We start from the raw sequence: 24,816 nt of genomic DNA on the forward strand, positions 1-24,816 counted from the left end.
CTAGTGTTGCCATAACTATTTTGCTTGCCCTTCAGGCTTTTCAAGTGAAATTCAGTCATTTGTACATTTAATTTCTTTACAGTGTGAGTTAGTACATATTGGTGACTGATAGACTAGATGGATGCTAGGTCACTCTGACCACATTCTCAGTCACCAAAGCCTGTTGGATTATGCAGAGGGTCTTGAATTTGGTCCTTGCAACCACCAGTAGAGAGGTTGTAGGGCTGGAGAGATGCAGTCGCTGGGCGTGAGGCCAAGGATAAGTCTTGCAGCCCTAATCTGGATTATCTGAAGTGGGTGAAGGGAGGAAAGAGGTTGATTGAGGAAGAGGCTGTTGCAAATCATCCAGCCTAGAGAGAACCACGGTTCTGTAGACATTGAGCTTCTGGGGAATGGTGAGGAAAGGGAGAATGCCTCTGGGGAGGTGGAGCAGAAAGTTGGACTCCTTGGCAAGGTGTGAGGGGGAGAAGGAGAGGGAGGAGTCGAAGAGGACCCCAAGGCTTTATGCCTCACGTGGAGGAGGGGAGAGGGCCCAAGGAGGGCAGCCAGAGAGTGGGAGGGAAACAAGGAGCAGGCATCCCAATGAGAAGGATCTCAGTCTTACTAGCATTAAGGCAGATATCGTTAGCAGAACACCATGCCTGAATAGCAGTCAGGTATGAAAGAGGAAGTAGAGGAGGGAAGATTAAGGGAGAGCTCTGTGTCATCGGCAGAGCACTGGAAGTGAGGAGAGAAGATGGAGCTCCAGTGGGCCAGGGGGCAAGGTAAATGTTGAAGAGCCATAGCGATAGGATAGATCCCAGAGGAACGCTGCAGGTAGACAGTGAGGTGGAGGAGAGGAAAGGGCCCAGTTGCACTTGGGAAGGTCAGTTAGAAAGGAAGGAGGACATCCAAGCCAGTGACTGGTCTGTGATGCCTAAGGTATCACAGAGACGACTTATTAGGATGGCATGATTGACCGTGTCAAAGGCAGAAGATCGATCGACGAGGATCAGAACAGAGGGAGAGTTGGAATCAGGATTTGAGAGCAGGTATTCACGGGTGTTCAGGAGAGCAGTTTCCGTGCCTCTGGGTGCTATGAAGCCAGACTGGTGGTCATGGAGAAGCCAACAGATCCAGTGTGGTGGGTTAGTTGGGGGATGACCAACTTCTCCAGGAGTTTGCTCAAGAAAGGGGCGGGGGGGGGGCGATAGATACCCGGGCAGGCAGGGTCATCAGATGGCTTTTTTAGAAGAGGGATGCACAAGGGAGTGCTTGAGGGGTTATGGGAAAGAACCAGTGTCAAAGGAATGGTTACACAAGTCATCCAAGGCAGGGGCAAGAGATGAGATGTTGTCCTTAATAGTTATGGAAGAGCAGGGGAGAACCTGTTTGGAGGAGACTTTCATAGATCTGACTATTTTAGAGACCTCATCCGGTACAATGGAAGAGAAGGAGGAAAATATGAGGGAAGAGCGAGAGGGGGGCCAAGGGAGGCAGGAGCAGACACAGTGAGGGGAGCGGAATAGAGTAGAGGAGAGAGATGATAGGATTTCCTGAGTTTTGGTGGAGAAGTAGGAGGCCAGTGCAGTGCAGAGGGCCTGGGAGGGAAGAGGAGACTGCCATAGGATTGGCATGTTCCTTGCAGATTTGCAAAGTTCAGCCATGTTATTGGTGGGCCCAGATATGTGGGCTTGGACATGAGCCCTCTTCTTAGAGCGGATGGAGAGTCAATATTGCCTTTGGATCAGGCGGCAGGCCAGTTTGTCAGAGGATGTGCCTGCCACTTCCGCTCAGCTTCTGCACTTGCGTTTGAGAGTGGCCAGGTCAGAGTCATACCAAGAGTTACACTTGGAGGCAGACTGCATGCGGATCCTCATGACCGGGGCAGGGATGTCCAGAGTGTTGGAGATGGAGAGATGGAGGTTAGCAAGCGTTGAGTCGGTATGGGAGTCAAACGCAGGGGTGGGAAGAAGAATGAAGAATGGTGACAAATGCAGCGACGAACACACGCTTCATCGGTCGAATGATGGCGAAGGAGCCTGGCAGTGCAGGCAGAGGCAATGCCGGGGTGCCAGGGAGCTCCAAATGGGAGGAGAGGAGAGAGTGACCAGACCAAGCGAGAGGAGTAGTTGGAGGGTTGTAGAGAGTGAAGTCTGCTGAGATTAGAGCATCCAGGGTGTGTCCAGCAGAGTGGGTCAGGCCGGAGGGAAGAATTGTGAGGGAAAGAGAGTCACAGAAGTTGCGGAAAGAGACTATGGCCGCATCTGGAGAGTCTAGATGAATATTACAGTCACCAAGGAAGAGAAATTTGGGGAAGGAGGTCAGGAGAGAGGTCGGTCCATTCAGAGAGGAAAAGGGGGTAGGTCCAGGAGGCCTGTAGATAGTGGCAAGAGTGAGGGAGAGGGTGAGAGAGACACCTAACCTGCAGACGAGACATTCAAAGGACGAGGAAGATTGAGTGGGAATGATAGTAGCAGGGATTGATTCAGAGAAGACCAGGGCAACTCCACCTACAGATCAGTGAGTCCTGGGCTTGGAGCGGATCTTGTAGCCCTCAGGAAGGAGAGTGTCAAAAACAGTGACAGAGCTGGCATTGAACCACGTCTCGGTGAGAGCGAGGACGTCAAGGTCAAAGTCTTGAAGGAGGTGACAGATGTCAGAGTAGTGTTTAACAGCTGAGCAAATGTTGAGTGTATCTAAGTGAAGCTTGTTTTAAGGGAAGCCTCTTTTAATTTTTTTTTTTTAATTTAATGTTGTAGTTTTATTCAAAACTTTTCATTTATTCATACAATCATAAAATTCCAAAATGTAGAAAAGGAAAAAAAACAAACAAAAAAATAACATTCTTTCATTGACCATACTCTCCATTTCCTCTCCATTTCCCTTGCAACTTTGGATACTGCTATACGTCCATAATTACAAAAATGTATGTGCTCTTCATCATAATAATATGATTCCAAAATTGAATTATGTCACTAGTGAAGCTCCTATTATTTCCTGGCAGTATTAGATTCCATCTGTCCTGGCTATTGAGTTAGTTTCCAGATGTAGATATCATTTCTCGAAACCAGTTTCTTTTTTCAGCTAACGCATGGCAAATCATGATGATATGATGTATAGTTTCAATCATCTGTTTGTTCTCACAGAATTTCAAAATGTGCCTGTTATTTGCCATGAGTTCCCGTGTTGGTAGTTGATTCAATCGAAGTCTAATGAATTGATCCCTAATCTTCATATCCGGAAATTGCTCCAGATACGTCGGTAAGTCATTGAGTGCACGGTTGTCCAATTCACAGTTCAAGTTCATCTGCTATCGTGATTTGTCTGTTAGGGTAGAAATCCAATCATTTCGCTGTAGTCTTTGTTTAGCGCATTGAGGGCGGTTCACAAGCATCTCTGCTGTTATACTATTTGCTGCCATCACGTCAATCATGACGTTCTTCCATGTTGCTAATGCCGTGTTAGCCACTGTATCAGATCTCTGTTCGAATAGTTTGCATGCTTGTATTTCGTCCCCATTAATCATCTTTCTATACAAGTCGATCTTTTTCCACTCGACTATTGATCTTAATGATTGGGTCGCAATCTCATGTCTGATTCTTTTGATTGGAAATGAACTCGATAACCCAAGGATTTTCCTCAAAAACATGCCTTCTAAGATATCCCAAATTGATTGGTCGAGATTTATCATAGACTCACTCCCGTAACTCAAAATTGTGGTCACTTTTTGTCGGTAGAATATGAGGATCGGTTGTAAGGAGTATTTTCCGAATTTTCTGTGTATAAATAACCCTTGTCTCGTTCTTAATTGGTTTATCCATGGGGTTTCAACTTCTGATTGATTCACTAGAACTCCCAGGTATTTGATTGCTGTTACCGTTGTCAATTTTTGTTTGTTCATGTAAAATGGAAAGGGCTGTTGCTTTCTTTTTTGTCCTTTTTTTGCTAAAAGTGGCATGATTCTTGTTTTGGCGGTGTTTATCTCTATGCCATTTTCCACCATATAAGTTTCCAACTCCCGTAGGCTTCTTTGTCGCCCTAATTCTGTTTTGTCTAAGATGACAATGTCATCTGCATACATCAAGTGCTTAATCTGGTGGTTATTCAATTTGGGTGGATTTGCCTTCTGAAAATGGGGAGGATCAGGGAGATCCTAGTATACAGCATTGCTACAAGAGGGCAGCCCTGTTTGAGACCATTTTCCGCTTCAATAGGAGCCGACAATTGACCTTGTTGTGAAAGTCTGATTCTTAAGTTGCTTAATGGGTTCCACTATTGTCGATGGACACTTCCACTTCATTAGTTTTCCCCACAATGTTCTCCTATTTACCAAATCAAAGGCCATATGCGGGTCTATGAATGCTGCATATGTGGTATGCTTGTTAACCAATGCCTCCTGTTTCAATAGATTCAAGATCATTAGATTTACATAGGTACCCATGCTCTTTGTGAATCCAGTCTGCCTGATGTGAAATTGCTTATTTTCCTTGATCCATATATTAAGTTTGTTTAGTAGAAGCATTGCAAAAATCTTCCCAATCGGGTCAAAAATTGCGATTGGTCTGTAGTTTGTAGGTAGTTGCCTATCACCTGCTTTATATATTGGTATCAAGATTGCAGTTGTCCAGGTATCGGGTATTTGTTTCCCTTTTTCAATTGCAGAAAATAGATGAGCGCAGAATTTTGCCCAATCCTCTGGGTGTTTCTTTATAAGCATGTTACTTAGGCCATCTGGGCCAGGGGCCCTTGATGAGTTGAGCTTCTTTATGATTGTCAAGATATCCTCCACTGTCCAGGAGTTTGTCCAAACAGACGTTTCATTCTGCTCCATTCTGGTGGGATGATTTCTCACTGTAGATTTGTAGATTGCCTTGAAGTGATTAATCCATGTAGATTCTGCAATCCTTTGGATTATTTTATGGTGCTTGTCCATTTGCGGATTTAATATGTTCCATAATCCTCGCGTATTGTTAGTTTTCAAGAGGGCTAAGATTGCTTCTGCATCTTGTTGTAAGAGCAATGCTTTTGCATTCTTTGTCCAATTTCTGTAACTTTGTTTTGCTTGTCTAATAGCGACCCATGAGTTGGCCTCTTTCTTTCTTTTTATTTCCGTGATCGTTTTCCGTAATTCTTTTTTTTTTGTTTACTACTTGTAGGTTATAAGCATGGGTGTGGCACTTCTTTCAGGACTCTTGGTTATGGATCTTTTGTAAGAATGGCGAGAGTATCCATTCATAATTTATTTGTTCCATGCCAGACACCACAGAGCTGGTGTAAGTACTTACTAGTTTCTTCATCTGATTATCGTTGATGCGCAGTCGGATGACTGAGGAGTTTGTTTCCATGTGCGGTAGATGAATTTTATTACTTTCACAATACGGTGCTTTCCATGTTATGCTGACAATCACTATTATCTGAAGTTATGTTGTCTTGGGCCGTTACTTTGGAGATTAGATTTGGTGACATATAAATGTAATCCAAACTGGCTGACACTTTTCCATTTGACCATGTTGCACTTTTTGGATTGTAGTTCAGTTGATTGGTGCAGTAAAGCTGTCGCCATGTGGTTGGTTTCTTTGTTCCATATTTTTGCTCTCCCTGAGAGTTGCGTTTTCTCAATCGCTAATCCTTGTTGGTCAAATAAATGTATATTAAGGTCTCCACATAAGATTATCTCAGTATCGTGTGATTCCAGCACAACTTTATCTACGGCGGAGAATAGCGTATCAATGAATTCTTCCATTTGAATCGCCGCCTGATTCCAATATATATTGAATATTGCTAATCTCTGCGCCGGCACTTGCACCAAGTTTTCAGTTATCTTCTTGCTACTCAAGATTTGTACTATCGTTAGTTGGATCCACGGTGAGATGTTAATAGAATCTGCCACTAGGATATTTTCTTCCATTTTTATCAAAGTTAAGAGTCCAGCTGATGGACGTCCTGTTTTACGGGATATGGCAGGATTCATGATCACTGTGTACCCGTCGCATCCGGGCATAATGTCAATCCATGTTTCTTGTAAACATATGAAGTTATATTTACAGGGATCATCCATATTTAGGCGAAAGAGATGAGAAAATCCTCTGGTATTCCAAGTACACAGAGTCAGAGTAGTGTTAGACCTGTTAATTGATGGTTATGAATTTTTTTTCTCATTGATGTCATCGTCCTATGTGGGGTTTCCTCCTCTCTCCAGAATGGCAAGTTGGTAACATTTACTCTCGTATATTTATTTATCGCTCTTTCTGCTGAGCGTACCATTCTGCTGTTTATAGAGATCCCCGGGGAGTCATTTCCCCCTCTCTCCTGTTTTATCGATCTCTTCATGTAATGCTGAGGTTTCCGTGTCGGTTTCCTCATACTTGCTGTTTCAGCCGTACATGAGAACCCCAATTTCAAAAAGAGGTGTGCCTCTTTCATGATCTTTTCACTGTCTTCTGTATTATGAAAATATACGAGAATCACATCTGAATTCTTTTCATCCATGAATTCCACCACTTTTAAGTGTCCTGTGTTGACCACTCTAAGTGCGGGAATTGCGTGTATCACTCTCAAAGTATTTGTTCCGTTTAAGATCAGATTTTGTTGGTAATTATCATTTTCCACTTGCTTGATTTTTAATGTTATGGTTTGTGGACTATCCATAGGATTAAGAAACAAAGGTTGCCGCAGTTTAGATCTATTACCTGTGTCTACACTATTTTCTAATTCGTTGGTTCTTTGGCTCCTCTCCGAGTATTGTGATGTAGAATCTTCACTGTCTGAAATAGATTCCACACTAAGTCTAGACGTCTCCAGATCTAGATCAGAAATGTTTTCACAGCTAAAATCAGTGTAGCTGGACTCTATGGTGTAGCCTTCTTCATAACAGTCAACAATGATTAGAGAATGATCATTGGTAGACATTTGCGAATCCCAGTTACTATCTTGCTCTTCTTTGGAGTAAGTACATAGGTTCAACAAAGCTTCTTGACTAACTGCATCTCTTTGTTGTCGCTCTTTGTTTGTATCAGTCATCATATCATCCATCCTAGTGATATCTATTTGGATATTTTCGGTCGTATTGGATTTTTGTGGCTTCACTATCCTGCTTAGTGTTGCCTCCTTTTTTTTTTCTCCTTGTTGTATGTTTTTGTTCGCTTTAGGGGTTGTCAAATTACGTAAGAAGGCTCTAGACCCATTTGGTTTCCTTTTCTTTGTTGATTTAGTAGTTCTCTTCTGTATTGGTTGGGGAATATTTGCGATGTTCTTATTGTTGTCAAAAATAGCAAAATTTTCCATTGGCTTCTCAGGTAAGGAGGTCAGAACCTCAGTGGTTTCAATCGCATTCTCACCTCGTTGGATAGAGTCCAATATCAAAATGTCGATACTACCCTGCACATATTCAGATGGTGCTTGCGCAATTTTTTGTGACACGGGTTCCTTTTGTCCAGTTTCATTTTGCCGTTTTACACTAGGCGGCAGGTGCCCCTTTGCTAAGATTTTCATCATACCTGCTGTCAGTGTTGCCTTCTCTTCATGTTCTCTTCTTACTATTTCAAATATCCTGGACTGCCATTGTGCACTTGTTTCAGCCTCTTGATTCAGTCGATTATGTATCGTGTTTAGAAAGGACTCCACAAAAATCTGCTTCGAATGGATGAGAGCCAGCAGGGTAGCTTGATCTTTTTGCGCATCACTGTTACTTTCTAGGAACTTCATGAATGGTATCATCGCCTGTGAGGTTACAGCTAACTGCAAATTTTGTAAGTCTAGGATAGTTGTGGGTATTGATTCTTATTGTTCGATGTATGCTCTGTTGTTGGGGATCTATCTCCAGGTTGTCTGATATTTTGTACTATAGTAGATGTGTGATTCCTTTGTCATCACATCAGGAATTAAGATTCGTGGTGTTGATGCTAACCACGGCGGCTCTCCCTTTATGCTTTTCTGCATGTTAAATACTTTGTTTCTTTTAGCCTGATTCGTCATCAAATCCTCAATTTCTGTAATGTCCAACGATAATCGAGCTTGCCTGGTATTTTTTCGCTGGAACTCCATTGTCTGATATCTTCTCGCAACTTGGCTTTTGTGTGTGCCAGTTCCCAACTTTTTTTTGCCGCAATCGCTTTTTCCTTTTGTGATAATTGCGGCTCGCGTGTTTCTGTCTGTATCTTGTATACATGATTTGGGGGCTGGCTTGACACTGTTGAATCTTTGTCTGGATAGACCATGTCCTTACCAATCTCAGAATTAATGTTGCTTTCCTGAATATTGTCCTCCAATGTGTTTACTGGTGTTACAGTATCTCCTTTTGTATTCAATGCTTGTGAAGTTTCACCTAGTGTGGTTTCATTGGGATGATTTTTTCCAGGGGACCTCAGTTCAACCGTAGTACCAAGTGTGATCTTGGATTTAGTTGCAAGTCTTGTTCCAGTCGCCATCAGTAAGGGTGTTTACAGGCAAATTGTGCTAAATTCAAATAGGACTTTTCCACTCAGTTTGTTTGCCTCCAGGTTTGGTTGATGAAGTGAGCTTCACTAAACGCTGTTCATAAACACACTCTGCAAATAGTTAGTTGCACACAGCAGCAGAGTGTCTTTTGTGATAAACTGTGGCCCAACTCACCAGCAGGATCAAAGGCCGTAGGCCCGCAGTCTCCTGTTGTAGTGGCACACAACCACAGAGTGACTGTTGTAATATGGTGTGGACCAACTCACCAGCAGGATCAAAGGATGAAGTCCCGCAGTCTCCTTCTACTGATGACCCACTCCTGCCACCCAATTAATCCTCTAAGTTTAGTCACTCAGATACTGGTAGTGTTAGAGGTACCACACCCCCAGATTCCTCCTTTCTTTGCTGGGTATACAAGGTTACTGCTATTTACCTTGGCTGTTCGCTCCGTGAGATAACTCACGCAGGCTGTCTCCCGCAAACTCCCACAGACTCCCACAGGCAGCAGCAGGGGGAACACCGAAAGCGCTCGCAGAGTTAGCAGCGCTCTCAGACGCGGATCACTACTTCCGTGTCTCCCTGGCATGCCCAACCCACAGCTGCACTCCGCGTGGGACCCGAACCAGCTAGGAGGTAGGAGCGGGAAGCAGGCAGTCTGAAATGGGAGGGGAGATGGGAGATGGGAGGGGGGTGGGTTCACGGTAGTTCACAGCGGCCTGAAGGCGAAAGTCGCAGCAGATTTTCCGAGTGCCAATGCCCAAGGCAAGTTTAATATTGTAACACCAGGTAGACGGTGTCTCTTGGTTTCTCTTGGGCTTCCAGAGGAATCGTGCCTCAGACGGGCAGAGTCAGGCAGAGTAAGGCGTAAACCTTTACGATGTCGACGCCCAACTTGTTCACGCTTAACCAAATGTAACAGTTTATGATTGCTCACTGCTCGTTACTGAAGACGCAAGTGGTGGGCAATGATAGATTTTCCTGGGATCCACAAATCGGTACAGTTTGCAAAGTTTTACGAGGCGTCTTACTGTCTACCGTCAGCCCAGCTCAGCCCAACAGGCCCAGCAGACCAGAGACAAGAGACTCTGCAACCCGACTCTGCCTCTTTTAAAGGTTTTCCGAGGAGGGGTACAGGGACATGGTACACCCATTGGTGGGGGGGGGAGTCCAAAGGGATGGCAGGTGGCCGGGTCCACACCATGCTGCAAGAGCGCAGAGTGATACGCTTGTATTTGTTTTCAATTGACATTTACCAGCTGCAGCACTGCGAGCCTGATAGCTCTTGCTGCTGTATTTTCCGTTTCCTGGAGGAGGCGGCCCGGAGGCTGTCACGTGACCCATCACGTGGTTTGGATCACCCTTTTGACGGCAGGCAAGCCGCCCGAGCGGCGTGTGTGGACAACGCAAGGCCAAACGCTTGCATTTGTTTTCAATTGACATTTACCACCTGCAGCACGGCGAGCCTGATAGCTCTTGCTGCTGTATTTTCGGTTTCCTGGAGGAGGCGGCCCGGAGGCTGTCACGTGACCCATCACGTGGTTTGGATCACCCTTTTGACGGCAGGCAAGCCGCCCGAGCGGCGTGTGTGGACAACGCAAGGCCAAACGCTTGCATTTGTTTTCAATTCACATTTACCAGCTGCAGCATTGCGAGCCTGATAGCTCTTGCTGCTGTATTTTCTGTTTCCTGGAGGAGGCGGCCCGGAGGCTGTCACGTGACCCATCACGTGGTTTGGATCATCCTTTTGACGGCAGGCAAGCCACCCTTGCGGCGTTAAGCCTGTTGGGGTAAAGGGCGCCGGCTGTTGAGCGGCTGTTGGGCGCACTGGGGTGCACCAGTAAGATTGGCTCCTGTCCAACGGATGGTTGTTCCTGCACGGTTAACAGCAAAAACTGTGCACATTTTTAAAGTGCGGCTAAGTGCAGTCTCTGGCATTCTGCGGCAGGAAGGCACGAAGGCAGGAAGGTAACATTGTGATTTATACTTACTGATTTTTTTTCCAGCACGTTTCTACTGGTACGGAAGTGTACTACAAGGGTTCACCGCACTATTGATTAAAAGACTTGTGGTACACGGTACTGGAAGTTGCCCTGAAATTCAAGCTAGTCCGCTCGGGTTCAACCGTTTATCTGCGGACAATGGTCGGCTCCCCGGCCCCCAAACTTCCTCCACTCAGGACAATGGGGGACCTCTAACCTGAAGTAGCCATTACAAGCACCACTGCTTCACATGAAAACATTTTACAACTAAACACGGGAGAGGCGGAGGGGAAGGGATTGAGTGCTGGGGAAAGAGAAGTTACTCATTCACATCCTCAACATCCCTTACAAACTCCACAAACTCTACAAACTCTGGGGCCACCCAAAGAAAATGGAACTTTCTTAACTCCAAATAGAGCGGTGGTCACGAAAGAAACAGGACTGAGTAAGGATCTATTGTTAGGTCCGTTCCCCAATGAAACTCTGCGGGAGGCCTTTCTCAAACTGACCCCTCCAAATTTTACCCCTCCCGCAATAAAGGACTTGGGTCCGGCCCCCGACGACGCAATGGGTTCTCCAAGGTTAACACCCCCTCTCGACGCGAACCCCTTTGTCTTTGGTACTCTCAATGGGTCCAAGGGAGGTCAGCCCTACGCACAAAGACCGGACAAAGGTTGGAAACCCTTTGGGATCTCCTTGGCGAATACTGTAATCTGTCCGGACCTTTCTAGTGTGGACCAGCAAAACAAGGCGACTCCCCCAGGCCGTTTCCCAGACTACTCTACGTCACGGCTTAGTCACCATCAAACAGACTTTTGGGGGTCATACACCATAGCCCCCGAGCCCAAGGGCGCACCTTCAAACACAAGAGGGGGGCAATTTGCCCCAGCAAATAAAATCGTATCTGGGGGTCCTCCTCAAAGATTCCAAAAAGGAGTCTTTCCCCAGCAAGCTCCATTCCCGAGCAAACGGCAAAGAGGACAACCATCACCCACAGATTAGGACCTCCTGTCTGTCCTGGTATCTACACAAGTAGATGACTCTTCTAAAAAGGACCCGCAAATCGATCCCGGAATGGTTACAGCTTTTGCCCTTGTAATGGCCCCCTTTATGAAACTCATACAGATGCAAAATGATCAGCTTCGGGACCATTCGACAACAATAACTATGCTGTACTCCAAAATGATCTTCATTGAAGGCTTTGTCACAGCAATCCAGTCGAAACTGGAAAAAAATGATGAACATACAACTGAAATCTTGAAAAGTATCATCGAGCCGATTATAAAGGAAAAAGAAACAAGGAGATCCAAAAGGCTAAGTCTTCTGCATGGGGGAGAGGGTGGCCCCGTGATGGATCCTGTCATTCCAGCACAAACTACAAAACCTCAGGTGGTACCGCCCTCTAAGAGTTCTCTTGTAGATACCCCCCTATTAAAATTCATGGACGCCTCTACTAACACGGATAATACCGTGTGGGAGATTGTCCCCGCAATGAAGGAGAGTGGTCCTGCCCCTAAAGAAGGTCGCTCAGTGACCTCCACTGCAACAAATACCTTGCCGCAGGTGACAGTGGATCCACCCAAGGCTTCAGAATCAACTAATACTACTAAAGTGTTCGATCTTTTCAGGAATCCCAAAACAGGCCTTTCCCCTTCAGACAAAGGTCAACTCAAAGTAAACAAGAAAGGAGAAAGAAATTACGGGAAGACCCCTATGCTGCCGGAAAAAACCTACAGGACAGGGGCCTTTGAACACAAGGAAACCATCAGCGAGATCTAAAACCGTTAGTGGCCTAACTCTCCCTAGGAATCTGACCCTCCCCTCCAAATCATTGATTCACGACAGATCATCAAAGAAAATCGGTGATTCCCCCGCCCTCTCACAAAATGTGAGCCCAGATGAGCATCGCCGCCCGTTGGTCAGCGAGAGGGAGAACGAAAACATTGATATTTCCCTCATGGACTTATCTGTTTACTCGGACATGAACACCTCATGGGAGGACAAGTCGGGAACAAATACATCCGATACAGAAAGTGGAACTGAGGATGATGACTCTGAAGTAAAAAACAAAAGCAGAGGTGTTGAGTACAAAGGGGCGACGGAGGGTCTGATGTTTAAAGATCGGGGGGAGCGACAAGTAATTTTTAAAAAGCCCTCATTACCAACGTTGTCGGTGCCGAAAGCGGACTTAGTTAAAAAGTTCAAGTGGGAATCTAGAGTGCACACTGGGAGAGAAGACAAGGCCTGCTCCTTGGAAAAAGGAAGTATGGTTCCGCAGACACTTAGCCCCCTGGACTTTGTAACGCTGGAAGACAGGAGGAACTTCCTGGTTCGGAAATTTTCGGAAGTCAATAACAACAAAGGAGACCGTATGGATACGATAAAGGGGATTAGAAGAACAGTCTCATGGGCGGAAAATATAGAGAACAAGCTAGTATCGGGTCCCACTAACCAGACTGTCCACAAAGGGTCTGAGATACACAACGTTCCAGCACACTACAGAGTGCTACTGGAAAGAACCCTGGGTTACGAAGACAATCTGATTATGAATCGGGCAAATGTTATGAGACTCCTGCAATCCCTGGACTATCCTGACCACCTAAAATCTAGGGACATAGACTGGATTGAATTTCACAACGAACAGCGTCATGATAGTGTGATTCTTCACACAGGTGATCGAAACATCAAAACCTCACTTTTGGAGTTGGGTCCTAAACTCAATCTATGTGGGTTCGTGTTAAAGGAGTTGGAGGAGGGGACCAGTTTAGAACGTGTAAGTTTTAAAGACCCGAAACACACATTAAGCAACTCCTCAAATTCTTCCATCGAACTCAAAAAGGAACAGCAGGCGAAAGTTGGTAAGAGCGATATGGGTGTACGAGGGGAGGACAACAGAAAAGACCATGTGCGTACTCAACCAGACAAAGCCAGATTGATCCTGGAGAATAGCTCAGAGGACTGGAGTTGGTTAGCAGGGGCCTTATCCGCCAAATCATAACGCCATCAGTGCCCCAGGAGTGCCCAACTCAATCCCGTGTCAAAAGAGATAAAAATCATGAGTTGGAACACAAGGGGATATTCGCACCTCCTCGGAAACTCATTAGTACACTTGACAACCTATGATGTCTTTTGCCTGCAGGAAACCTGGCTGTGTGATCTTCCCCTCTTGGATAGGTTCGAGCTACTCTTAAATCCCGCAATAAAGGGCTTGAAAGGGAGACCGAGTGCAGGCCTCCTGGTAGGGGTAAAGCGCACCAGTGGCTTAAAAGTGCTTTCATCAGTAAATAGGAATCCTTGGATCCAACTCATTAGGATTTCATCTACGACAAAATCTTCACTATGATCCCAAGACTGGCAGCTTCTAATATGTAATGTATATTGGTGTCCCAAAGCACGAGAAGAAGACACATTTATGGAAGTCCTTATGAAAGCCATAGATGATGCTAGGCCTGAGTGCCCGAAACTCGAAATCCTTCTATGTGGCGATTTCAATATGGAATGCTACGAGAAGAATCAGAGGAAGATTGAGTTTGTGCCTTTGACCGCCTCTAAAAACATAATAAGAGGAGTAAACACGGAGAAGGAACTCACAGCTACGAATATCCATATGGTCAATGGGAATTTGTTGGGCGACCAACCGGCCGCTCCAACTTGGAAACGGGCCAATCAAACGAGCACGTTGGATTACATTTTTGTATCAGAAACTCTCTTTGGAAATCTAACATCGTTGAAAGTGGTCCCCACGATCCAGAGTGACCACAACATGCTGGAACTTGTACTTGAGGCCTGGGATAAGTCCCCCCTTACACCAGCCAAACATTTACCAAATCAGCCCCTTGAAATAACTCCGGGGGGAAACAGACTACGTATGGGAAGAAAAGAGATGAGCTTGGTGTTGGATTCTTTAATTAAAGACCAAGGTTCGAAATTGATTGAATATGCTGAAGTACTGAAGATCTTTCGAACAAAGGCGGCTGCCAGGGGTAGTCACCAATGTACTCGGCACACTTATGATCACCAAGTAGTGACAAAAAAAAGCTGTAAGAAAAGCCATGAGGCGATTTCTTAAAACCAGTGCACCAGTTGATTTACTCCTGTATAAAAAATCCAGAAACAACTACAGGAATTGGATTACGCAACATAAACATCAACTGGTGCAACAAGACAGTGAGACAATGCTAGAACTGTTATCTACTAAAAACATCACTGGTATTTGGAAATTGATTAACGAAATAATTACCCCTCCGGACTCCAAGATGGTGAATCCCATAGCAGCAACAGTATGGGAAACCCACTTTCGTAATCTTTATTCCAATGGGATAAAAAGTGGCCTCAAATACCTTTATCAGCCGACGAATCTTGGGCCATTGAATTTGGAAAACAAGACATTCTCGACCTAATTAAAAACTCAAACTCCTCAAGAGCTGCAGGTCCGGACGGCCTTACTAATGACATCCTTAAAAAGGACCCGGAAAAATGGGCCTCATTTATGCTGTTATTGTTCAACGATATAATGAGACTAAAAGAGTTACCCAAATCATGGACGACGTCCATAATCGTGCCGATTTTCAAAAAGGGAGATAGGTCTGTGCCCACGAACTACAGACCAATTGCCCTCTTGGACGTCGTGGGAAAAATTTTTGCAGCGCTAATCCTGAAACATCTGAACGATTGGAGTTGGTCGACAAATCACTTGGACCCTTGGCAATCAGGGTTTCGTAAGGGCATTGGGACATCTCTAAATGTTCTTATCATAAATATATTAAAATGCCTGGTCAAGGAGAAAAGTTATAAAAACATCTACATTGCGTCCATAGATCTGGAACAGGCGATCGACTCTGTCGACCGTTGTATTCTATGGCAAAAACTGAGGAAATGGGGTTGTCCGAACAACCTAAGAGAATCCTTGGAAGCACTGCACACTGGGACAACCCTTAAAGTAAGGCTGGACAGACAGGGCAACCTTTCAAACAGTGTGGAGGCCATGAATGGGCTGAAACAGGGCTGTCGGTTGGCTCCAGCGGTATTCTGTCTCTTCATATCCGACATGCAGGAAGCCTTTGAAGCAGTGAGATGTTTCCCCCCTAAGATCGCGGGGACTCCGATGGGAAGGTTGTTGTTTGCGGATGACCTCCTGCTATTAGATCAGACCGCTGTTGGACTCCAGCGCCAACTAAAGGCACTTGAGTTGTATATACAAGGCAATGGCCTCCGAATAAATTCGAAGAAGTCACAGATCCTGAGGCTAGGTCCCATCATGGGCGTTAAAAATCTAAGGTGGTTCTTGTCGGGGGAAGTGGTACCAGTGGTCTCAACCATGGTATACCTTGGAGTAACCTTAAACAACAGTATCCAAGATGGTCCGTGTATCGAAAGATTTAGAAGTAAAGTTACGATCTTAGCTTCTCAAGCTCTGTTAATTAAACAGCGATACTGTTCCTTCTCCCTTAGACCACTGATTGTCTTCTATAAACTGAAAGTCTCGCCCATTTTGACCTATGCGGCGGAGGCTAACTTTTTTCTCACTCCAGAGGTTTGGAGACTGTTGGAGGGTCTGTTTTGGAAAAGAGTATTGGGTCTATCGTCATCGATCCCGATTGAAAGTGTCCGTAAAGAACTGGGCTTATCTTCACTCTACGTATCCATGGCTTGGAAATCATTGACACTCCTAGGTAAATGTCTGCACCCACAGGAAAGAAGTGGTTTCTTGGCCATTAATGAAGCCATGACAAGAAAACTGATCCCGGCTCTAACCAAGTGGCAGTTAATCTGCACAGAAATCTTGAACTTTATAGCCTTGGAACCTAAAAACCTTGTGCTAAATCCGTACACGGTAAAGAGGAAACTCCTGGACTGGGATTGGATAGCCACCTTGGACAGACTTAGTGCCTTTTCGTCTATAACCCAGGGCATGGATGAGCATTATCATAGAGGTACCGTGCACCCGTATCTCGACAAATTTCCCTCAAGCATGGAAAGGGACCGATTTTTAAAATTCCGATTAAATCTCCTCCACACTAGAGAAGTTCTAGGGAGAAGAAATAAAAAGGAGGTGCAACCTAATTTATTGTGTCGTTGCTGTGGGCAGGAGACTGAAACCTTACAGCACTTGGTGATGAACTGTGTTACTCTATCTAGGCCCAGAGAAAAATGGCTAGGGTTGCACTTCCAAAATCTAACTACTCTATCCTTGCAAGAGAGGTGTACAATCTTAAGAAGGGGAGGAAAAGTATCCAGGACCTTGGCACTTTTGAACTTCGTGAGAGAAATTTTCACAAAACTGGACACTTAGCTACACTTTTTTATCTTTACTACTTTTCCTCCCTATATATAATTGATGTAATTTTATGTTTCTGTAAGAAAATCTTGGTTTAATATGCATTTAAAGTTTTTTTTGGAAACTAATTGATGCAATAATAATAAAAATAAAAAAAAATACAAGTCCCCAACTAAGAGTTGAAAGTTAGTACAAGGCTGCTAGAGGGCTGATAGTGTAGCAGGAGGAGCAAAAGAGGTCACACAAGTATGCAATCAAGCGGGGGAGTGGGTAGCAGACTTCCAAGTGCAGTGAGAAAACAAGTGGGCACAGTGAGGAAGCACTGATGGGCAGCGCTTACCTGCTGGATTTGAAAACTTGGGCAACGTGCTCAAAGAAACGGGCAATGGGATGCAACACTATGGCACGATCGGACAGGGGCCTTAGTGGTAGGCCTTTGTCGGGGTGCAGGCTCAGCCTGCCAGTTCACTGATTGGCCTTAATTCGGTCAGGGATGGCCAATCAAGGCTGAGGCAGGGCAGGCGGGCGGGTGAGGCACTCCTTTGTGAAACATGGCGTCGGCCATGTTGAAGATGTTATGACTACATGAGATTCAACAGCCCCACTGGGCTTCTATATTAAATGCAGCAATAAGAAATAAAAGGGGCGCAGCCCAAACGAAGATTGCCAACGAGATACACTGGGCAATTTAGAGGTAGGCAGGGTGCAAAAGTCATTGTGGCACAAAGGAGCACAATTAAGTCAGGCGTTGAATACAAGGGCTGCAAGAGACAAAGTATGTGCCTTCTCGACAGCTATGCTGTTATTAAGTAATATTGCACAAAAAAGATGTTGGAGGGGTGTGGAGAGTAGTACTTTGCTTTACCTTAATATTGAGCACTAGAAACATTTTACGGGTTTTATATTATCCTCAAAACAGGTATTGTCACCTATATTTAAAATATGTGTCAACACTTGTTGAAATATCAGTCAACACACGATGCACCCATTGTAAGGCCCTATGTCTCTGCAACTGACCTGCGGGTTTGAGGCCAGGGGCAGCACATCCTGGGGGGAAACGTGCAGTCATATCTGCTTGGCTTTGCCTGAGCCTATCTTCTCTTTTTTGGGTGGATTTGTAACTGTATAAGCAGAAACTGAAATTTATGAAGCGGCAGTGAGCCTTGCATACATGGGTACTTTTCATTCTGATTGCCGCTTTGTAGCTGAGTGCAATACGAAGTATGGGAGTGAGTTCCTGCCATTGTACACTTCTCTAGGCTACATCTTCGTTGCTTTGGTTATGCAGCAGTGAAAGTGGTGGCCCTTGGTGGTAAGAATCAAATGTGGCTGGATTTTCTACACCTCCTCGAGTGCCTTTTGGAATTAACTTTTGTTTTTAAACTGTATTGTTATATAACAATTGAAAAGTCAGAAATGTAAAAATGTGTTTTCAGAAAGACAAAGTATGGAGTTGTAGCCTTTGTATATTTATGCATGCTTCTAGCAACAATTACCCTTGTGGCTTGCTTGGCAAAGGGTTTCTGTACACCATCTTGGGGGGGGAGGTGAGCAATTGGAGTGGAGCTCGAGCTCAAAACTGCTTTTGAACAAAAAAGTGCATACAAGGTTAATCAAGAAGTGTGGTCCAAGGTATAGATAAACAAATAAATAGACCAGCTACAGTAATCACAGCTCACATTCACTATCGCTTATTTAGGTGTTTTTTAGTCCCCCCCCCCGCCCCGGAAATTAGAGCGTATAAAAACTCAGTGGATACATCAAAACAAGAAATAAATACTAAAAACATGTCACAGTTGTAACATTAGCAATCGACTGAATGCATTAAAAGTAACCACAGTGGTGTGGATCAAATCCTGAGACCCAGTTGATTGGGGATCCCCCAGTTGATGAGGTGTTTGCCCAGTTGATCACACTTTCTCCATCTCCGAACCCAGGCCCCTGCACTGGGCAGGTGTTCAGACCCGGGGCCACTGCTGCAACCGAGATTGACGGGTGTCCGAAGTCTATGAACTTGTAAATATATGATTATGTCACCCTCTTCCTACTTGGCCCATCAGGCAATCGCATGAAGGTGCGTGTGCTCCCAGACCATTTACCGGCAAGGAGGCACCTATAGATGGACTTGTACACAGCGACTCGAAAGGCTGCGTACCATATATTGACAATTATTCACTTGATGTAAAAAACAAATGTACAAGCATTATGGTGTACAAATGTTGCTGACACACACTGTATATATTACTACGAGTGAATAAGAGTTTTATATGTAGCAATATAAACACTGTGCATAGAAACTTTTAGGATCTCACGTGTGGATACAAAAGCCTCTCTATGGGGGTAAAGGGAGGCTCCTGCCCATTGCTGAAGAATATCACCTCCTTGCTATTTTAATGCAAAACTGCTCTACCCTTTGATCAAATGGACTCGACAAGCTAAATATGTAAATGTGTTCTCATTGATTGATGTGGAGAAATGAATGTGATCTTGCCTTCAAAAGTGTTTGTGCCATATGGTGCAACCCACTCTGCCCCTGGACCCAGACGGAGCATTCTGAAACAGTAGCCGATTGTATTTGCCATATTATAGCTTGATATATTGCAGTCAGGAAAAATAGTTTCTGCTGCAAATTGGAGCAGGTTTTTTAGATCGTCAAAGTGAAGGATGAGGTCTCTAACTGTAAGCCTGCATTTAATGCTTCTCTTTCGTTGTTCTCATTGTTGCCAGCTCTGGCAAATTAGCAGACTTGGAAAACAGGCTTCTTCTACCTTTACATTGCAGTATTCCATTCTCTCATTTGTGATTTGTACACTAAGGGCACTGGGCAAGGAGAGCTGGTTAAGCTCTTTCAGCAGAAGGCTATAGTGACCTCTACCTCCTCCACAATCTTTAATAGCATGTGAGCTCCTGGCATCGGGCTCAATTGTTTGCTAGGTGACCTTAGCTGTTCTGAGAGATTTTTCCCTCGAGTTCAGGGCCATTAACTTGGGCAGCAGTCACCAACCACACAATACAACTCGAGGCTATAGGCTCTAACACTGTCGACTCTTTCCCCTCTTACTTTGCAGGAAACTCTACACCTGCTGCTTTGCAAATTCCTGAACATGGTGGCATCAGAGCATAACTGTGTTTGCCCTTTCAAGATTTAGTTGGCATTCTTTGATCTGAACATAACCATGCATTGCAGTTTAGTTTGCTCAACCTTCTTGGGTTGGGACTGTTGAAACACAGGCCCTTTTGAGCAGGTTATAGAAGAAATGTTGTATCTGTCTCTATTCTCTATGTGGGTGCCTGCCTCTCCACATCAGTCTGCCTGCCTCTTATTCCAGCTCTGTGTCATATTCCATCTTTTATATACTTTTTTCTCTATGCCTTGTACACTTTTCATGTACATATCTTGCTATCATCAAATACTGGTTCTTCCTGTATTCAGGTAAAGCTGCTGTTTATGGGCAAAGCCATACGATGGAATGATGTGCTGCATGCCGGGGGGCTGTATCGTTTGATCGCACCACAGGAATCGGTGAGTATGGAATTACACACCCTTCTTCTGCGCTGTTTTATTGGCTCTTTGTATTGTGCTCTTGACTTGACATGCGAATTGTGCTTCAAAATTACACCATATGTACATTTGCATGGTTTAGAATGAAGATCCTTGATCATTTTTGTTGATCCTCAAATAGTTATTTTTCAGAAGTAATATCAATTTAATCCGAATGATGTTGAGAAGCTCCCATTATATGTTTGCTCTCTGCTCCACCTTAAGATGCTTCCCCACCACCCATCATTCACATTAAATGATCTGGCCAATATAGGTCATATCAGTCCCAAATTCAATTTTTGATCTTTAGATGTCGGATGTGTTTTACTACCGCGTATTTTCAATGTTTTATTTCTATTTTTACTTGCCGTTGAATATTTTGGTCTCTTAAAGGATAATTTATTTCTAAAGGAAATATTTGTGGCCCCCATTACTTAAGTGATAATGTTTTTACCATGTCTCCAGAAAGATGGGGCATTTCAGCTGGCCATCACTAGTGTATTGTGTATGGTCTCTCTCCATAGAATCGAGAAGTGCTTGTACTGTGTTTGCCAATAACACTTTGATGGTCAAAGACACTACCGGAAGGCCTGGATAGGCAAAGGGAGCTAAAGAGGTTCCCTCCACATTTGAGTTTCTTTTACAAAAATAAAAAGAGCAGGGTGGTCACTGATGTCTCATATACTAGCTGAAAAGCAGTTTTCTTTGTTTGATCTGAGATTTTGAGTTGCACTTCAAAGAGGATAGGTTTTGTCCCCACCCCACCACAGTCAGTCTAGGATTCTGCTTTTCAGGTAGAGCCATTGATGGGGCATCACTGTTCTGTCTTTGATAGATGGTGCCTTTTCTTCCAGTTGCCCTGCATTTTGTCCTGTGGCATAACAGACAGAAATCACACATGGTTTCATTACACCCCTGAAATAGAATATGGTGTGTCAATTGCCTGTTGTCTATCCACTTTAACACCTTGAAACATCCACTCATTCAGGCTTTCATGCAGTTTACATAAGACACAAATTGGCAATCTGACGAGCTGAAACATGTGAAACCATCACAGGCAGAACAGTTGTCTATTCTCTTCAATGGGAGGACAGGCCACTTTCTTCCCAACTCTAGTCTTTCTTCATAAAATGACACTCTACTTCCCAAAAGAAAAGTTCTGGCCTCACAATCTCTGCTTGCATTGACAAAGAAGACTGTGCAAACTCTTCCAACCTGCTCTCCAGGGGTTTAGACATCCCTTAAAATCTACCACTGTTTGTTGCCTTTATTTATTGTTATTTATCTGTTTCTCCTCTGCTTCGCACTTTCCACCTCTCCCCCTTCCATGCACTTTTCCCCTACCCCCTCTCCAATGCACTTGCACGTTCTCAATGTCACTGGGCCTAGTAAGATCACTGTTTTTGTTCTCCCCTGTTCCCCCCCTTGCCTTGTCGCGCTCTGAAACACTTGTGTACGAGCGTGATAGAAATAAAATATCAATTAAAAAAAAAAACGTAACCTTTTCTACTTTAGCTGAGAGTTAAGGGCCATTGCTTTGTTTATGACTGGTATTTGTTCTATAAACTCTGGGAAGATTAATGGTGAATATGAAAATGAAAGGGAGACTGGGCATAACAGGAATAGAGAATGCAGTAGATGTTTTGGACAAGGATTTCTCCACCATGCAAGTCTTGGCGAACAAGGGTGGGGATCACACTGCAAGTAGTGTTCAAGGCATGGGAAAGCCATATCATACATTACCACAAGACTCTGCAACAAAATGCCTTTCTGTAGACTTTGGTATGTATATTACTGATCAGATACGAAGGCTGGAATTTCTGTAAATCCTAGTCACAGTACCAGCTAAGTACACACCTTCTGGAGGAAGAACCCCAGATGCTTCCGGCCCTACCCCTGCAACTCCCCTCTGCTCCACCTCAGGAAAGAAGACTTCCCAAGATTCTGGCATGTGTTAACGACCCATATGCTCCTATGTGCCTTCATTCAACAATGCCCTGCTGCCCAAAATAGCCTTAACTAGCCAATGTGGTACTCAACACTCGAACCAGGCTTCTCTCTGATCTACGCCCCCAAGATTTACTATTTCATCACAAATAAGAAACTAGCCCAGTAGTCTACCTGCAAAGCTTACCTTGAAATCTTGCCAGGCCCCACCACATGCATGACCCCACCAAGGATGTGCTATCATACCTTGCCCCACTTGCTCATCCAGTGCTTTGAAGCAAGTGTTTAGCCACACAAGCGCTATGTTAAGTTACCTAATAAATGAGTATATATAGAGGCATGCAATGGGGTGCCGGGTGTGACCAATCAAGGGATTCAGTTACTCCGAGCCTTTCCTTGTGAGGCTAGGGAGGAGAGCCTGCTGCGTGATATCCTCCTTAGGGGTAGAGGCAAGTGGGACCTCACCGGGAGAGACCACCCCTCACCTCCGACAACCGCTCCAGTACAATTTACAGCTACAGCATAAAGAAGCCAAGAAGAACAAGTTTGTTATTGTGATGTGCCACAAGTAGTTCACTATGAGGAAACTTATATTTCCAATACTGAGAAGAAGAGGAGTGCTTGAGGGATACAGAACACTCTAGCAACAGAGAGAAAGGACTCTGATGCTCCGCTGGGGGAGGCCAAGCTACACATCATAAAAAGGGAAGGAGGAGCTCTAGAAGGAAGGGAAGCCCAGGAGTGTTAATCCTGTGTTGCTGCGAAAGCTGAGAGAAGCCGAAAAGTGCAGCATGCAGACTGGGAAGACAGCTGGCAAATGAGAGTGAAGCGAGAACAGCTAGAAACTGGGGAAAGGGAACCCCAAGGAGGAAGCTGAACAGTGAGTGGTGGCTTTACCGCGACACGGTGGACTGTCCAGTAACAACGCTGAGACCACGGACCCTCCTGCATCGCAGAACGGGTGCAGAGGCAGAAGGAGAGAAGAGCGAAGCCAATCTCGCAGCGCAAGAAGAGTTTCCCGTCCTGCAGACAGGCCTGGTGACACTAACCCCAAGGTAAGGAGGTAACTGGGACACCTGGAGGGATAACGAATAAAAGGAGTATATAAATCATCTTCGTACCAGTAAGTGTGAAGAGTGGAATTCAAGTGATAATCCCAGGAGGGATAACTAATATAAGGAGTATATGAATTATACTCGTCCCAGTAAGAGTGAAGAGTGGAAGCCAAGTGAATCAAGACCGCCTGGGGACCAATTCCGTTGGTGACGGTGCGCGGTACAAATACCTTTAACATTTAACATTACTGGCACAAACGTACTCATCCCAGTAATAGAAAAGATTGGAAGCAAAGTAAGCAACCTGTTGGAAGTGTTGTTAACTGGCCCAGCCTTAGAAGAAAGCTGACATTAAGTCAAGAAAGAGAAATACATACAGAAAACCAAGAAAGAGAGAGGGAAGGAAACTCAGAAGGGAAAAGCAGTGTCAAGGATATGTTGGAGAAGCTGAAGAATTCTATTTCTAAACTGTATGAACAAGTTTTATTTTTTATTTTTTTTATTTGTCCCTGGTTCAGAAAAAATATCCATATTAAAAAAAAGCAAATACATATATACAATTAACACTTTAAAATATTCCAAAAATATTCCAAAAAGACAGAAAAGAAGAGAAAAGAGAAAAGGCAATTTTCAACATAACAGACAACATAGACTCCAATTTCCTCTCAGACATCTTGTACATCAGTATTATTCTTTTAAAATTCTTTTTCGATATGTTTCAACAGCCTTCCCAAAGCATAAATCAATGGCCGATAATTACAGTTCATCATTCTGTTCCACAGAAATTCTAAACTATCCTCAAATTGGTTGTTTGCAAACTTCATCAACAAATGAGTCCTCTGTATTTTAAAATGATTACAGTGTAATACAAGATGTTTCAGTGTTTCCACTGGTTCATTACAAAGAGGAAAACGACATTTTAGCATATTCACCTCATCTCCCTTCTTTTTCCAATGATATGTTCTTTCTCTCGTGTAATATAAGTTCATCCTAAATCTCATATAAGCTGTTCTGATAATCTTGCATGGGAATAGTTCTAAATAACCTGACCGAGGAATTCTCTTCCTTGGAAATTTAGCATATTCCATATACATTTTATAATTCCCAATCTTTTGTACAGTCATACACCAGTCATGCTCAAATCATTTATTTTAGCATGACCTGGTCTCAAACATAGATCAACAGGTGTTATATCAGCATCAGATAAATAAGCCTGCATCTCCTTCTGGTACATATTTAATGAGGGGATATTATTCGATCGTAAATTAGTCTCCAAATCCTGATATAAGGAATTTTTAGATGGCATTATCATTTTTGCATAATTTGTTAATTGCCTCCATTTCCTCCTTGTGGAAAGTGCAATCAACCCAAACTCATGTCTTAGTATACTATTTGGCAGAGATAGTGGTAGATGTAATGCCAGTTTCAATAAGCGACCCTGAAGAACATCTAGGTATTCACCTATGTTCAATAAACATACATCCAGCACATACAGAAGAACGCTTTTGATTTTTAGATTCATGAAGTCTATCAAGGGTGTTAAAGAATATTTACAATACTTAGTCACAATTATTTTTAATTGCGATAGAAGTGGTCGGG

The 24,816-nt window shown here is 44.1% G+C and overlaps 1 protein-coding gene across 1 annotated transcript in view; it reads left to right on the top strand.

The window, feature by feature from the left end:
- CTC1 (CST telomere replication complex component 1) overlaps nt 1–24,816 on the top strand; it is a 1,003,059-nt gene that overhangs the window by 728,001 nt on the left and 250,242 nt on the right. The window contains exon 14 of the mRNA XM_069646446.1: nt 20,108–20,197. Within this exon, the coding sequence (XP_069502547.1) occupies nt 20,108–20,197 (90 nt within the window). The remainder of the gene's footprint in view (nt 1–20,107; nt 20,198–24,816) is intronic.

Source organism: Ambystoma mexicanum, chromosome 1p (genome assembly GCF_040938575.1).
Source record: "Ambystoma mexicanum isolate Mex_15411 chromosome 1p, UKY_AmexF1_1, whole genome shotgun sequence".
Lineage (NCBI taxonomy): Eukaryota > Metazoa > Chordata > Amphibia > Caudata > Ambystomatidae > Ambystoma > Ambystoma mexicanum.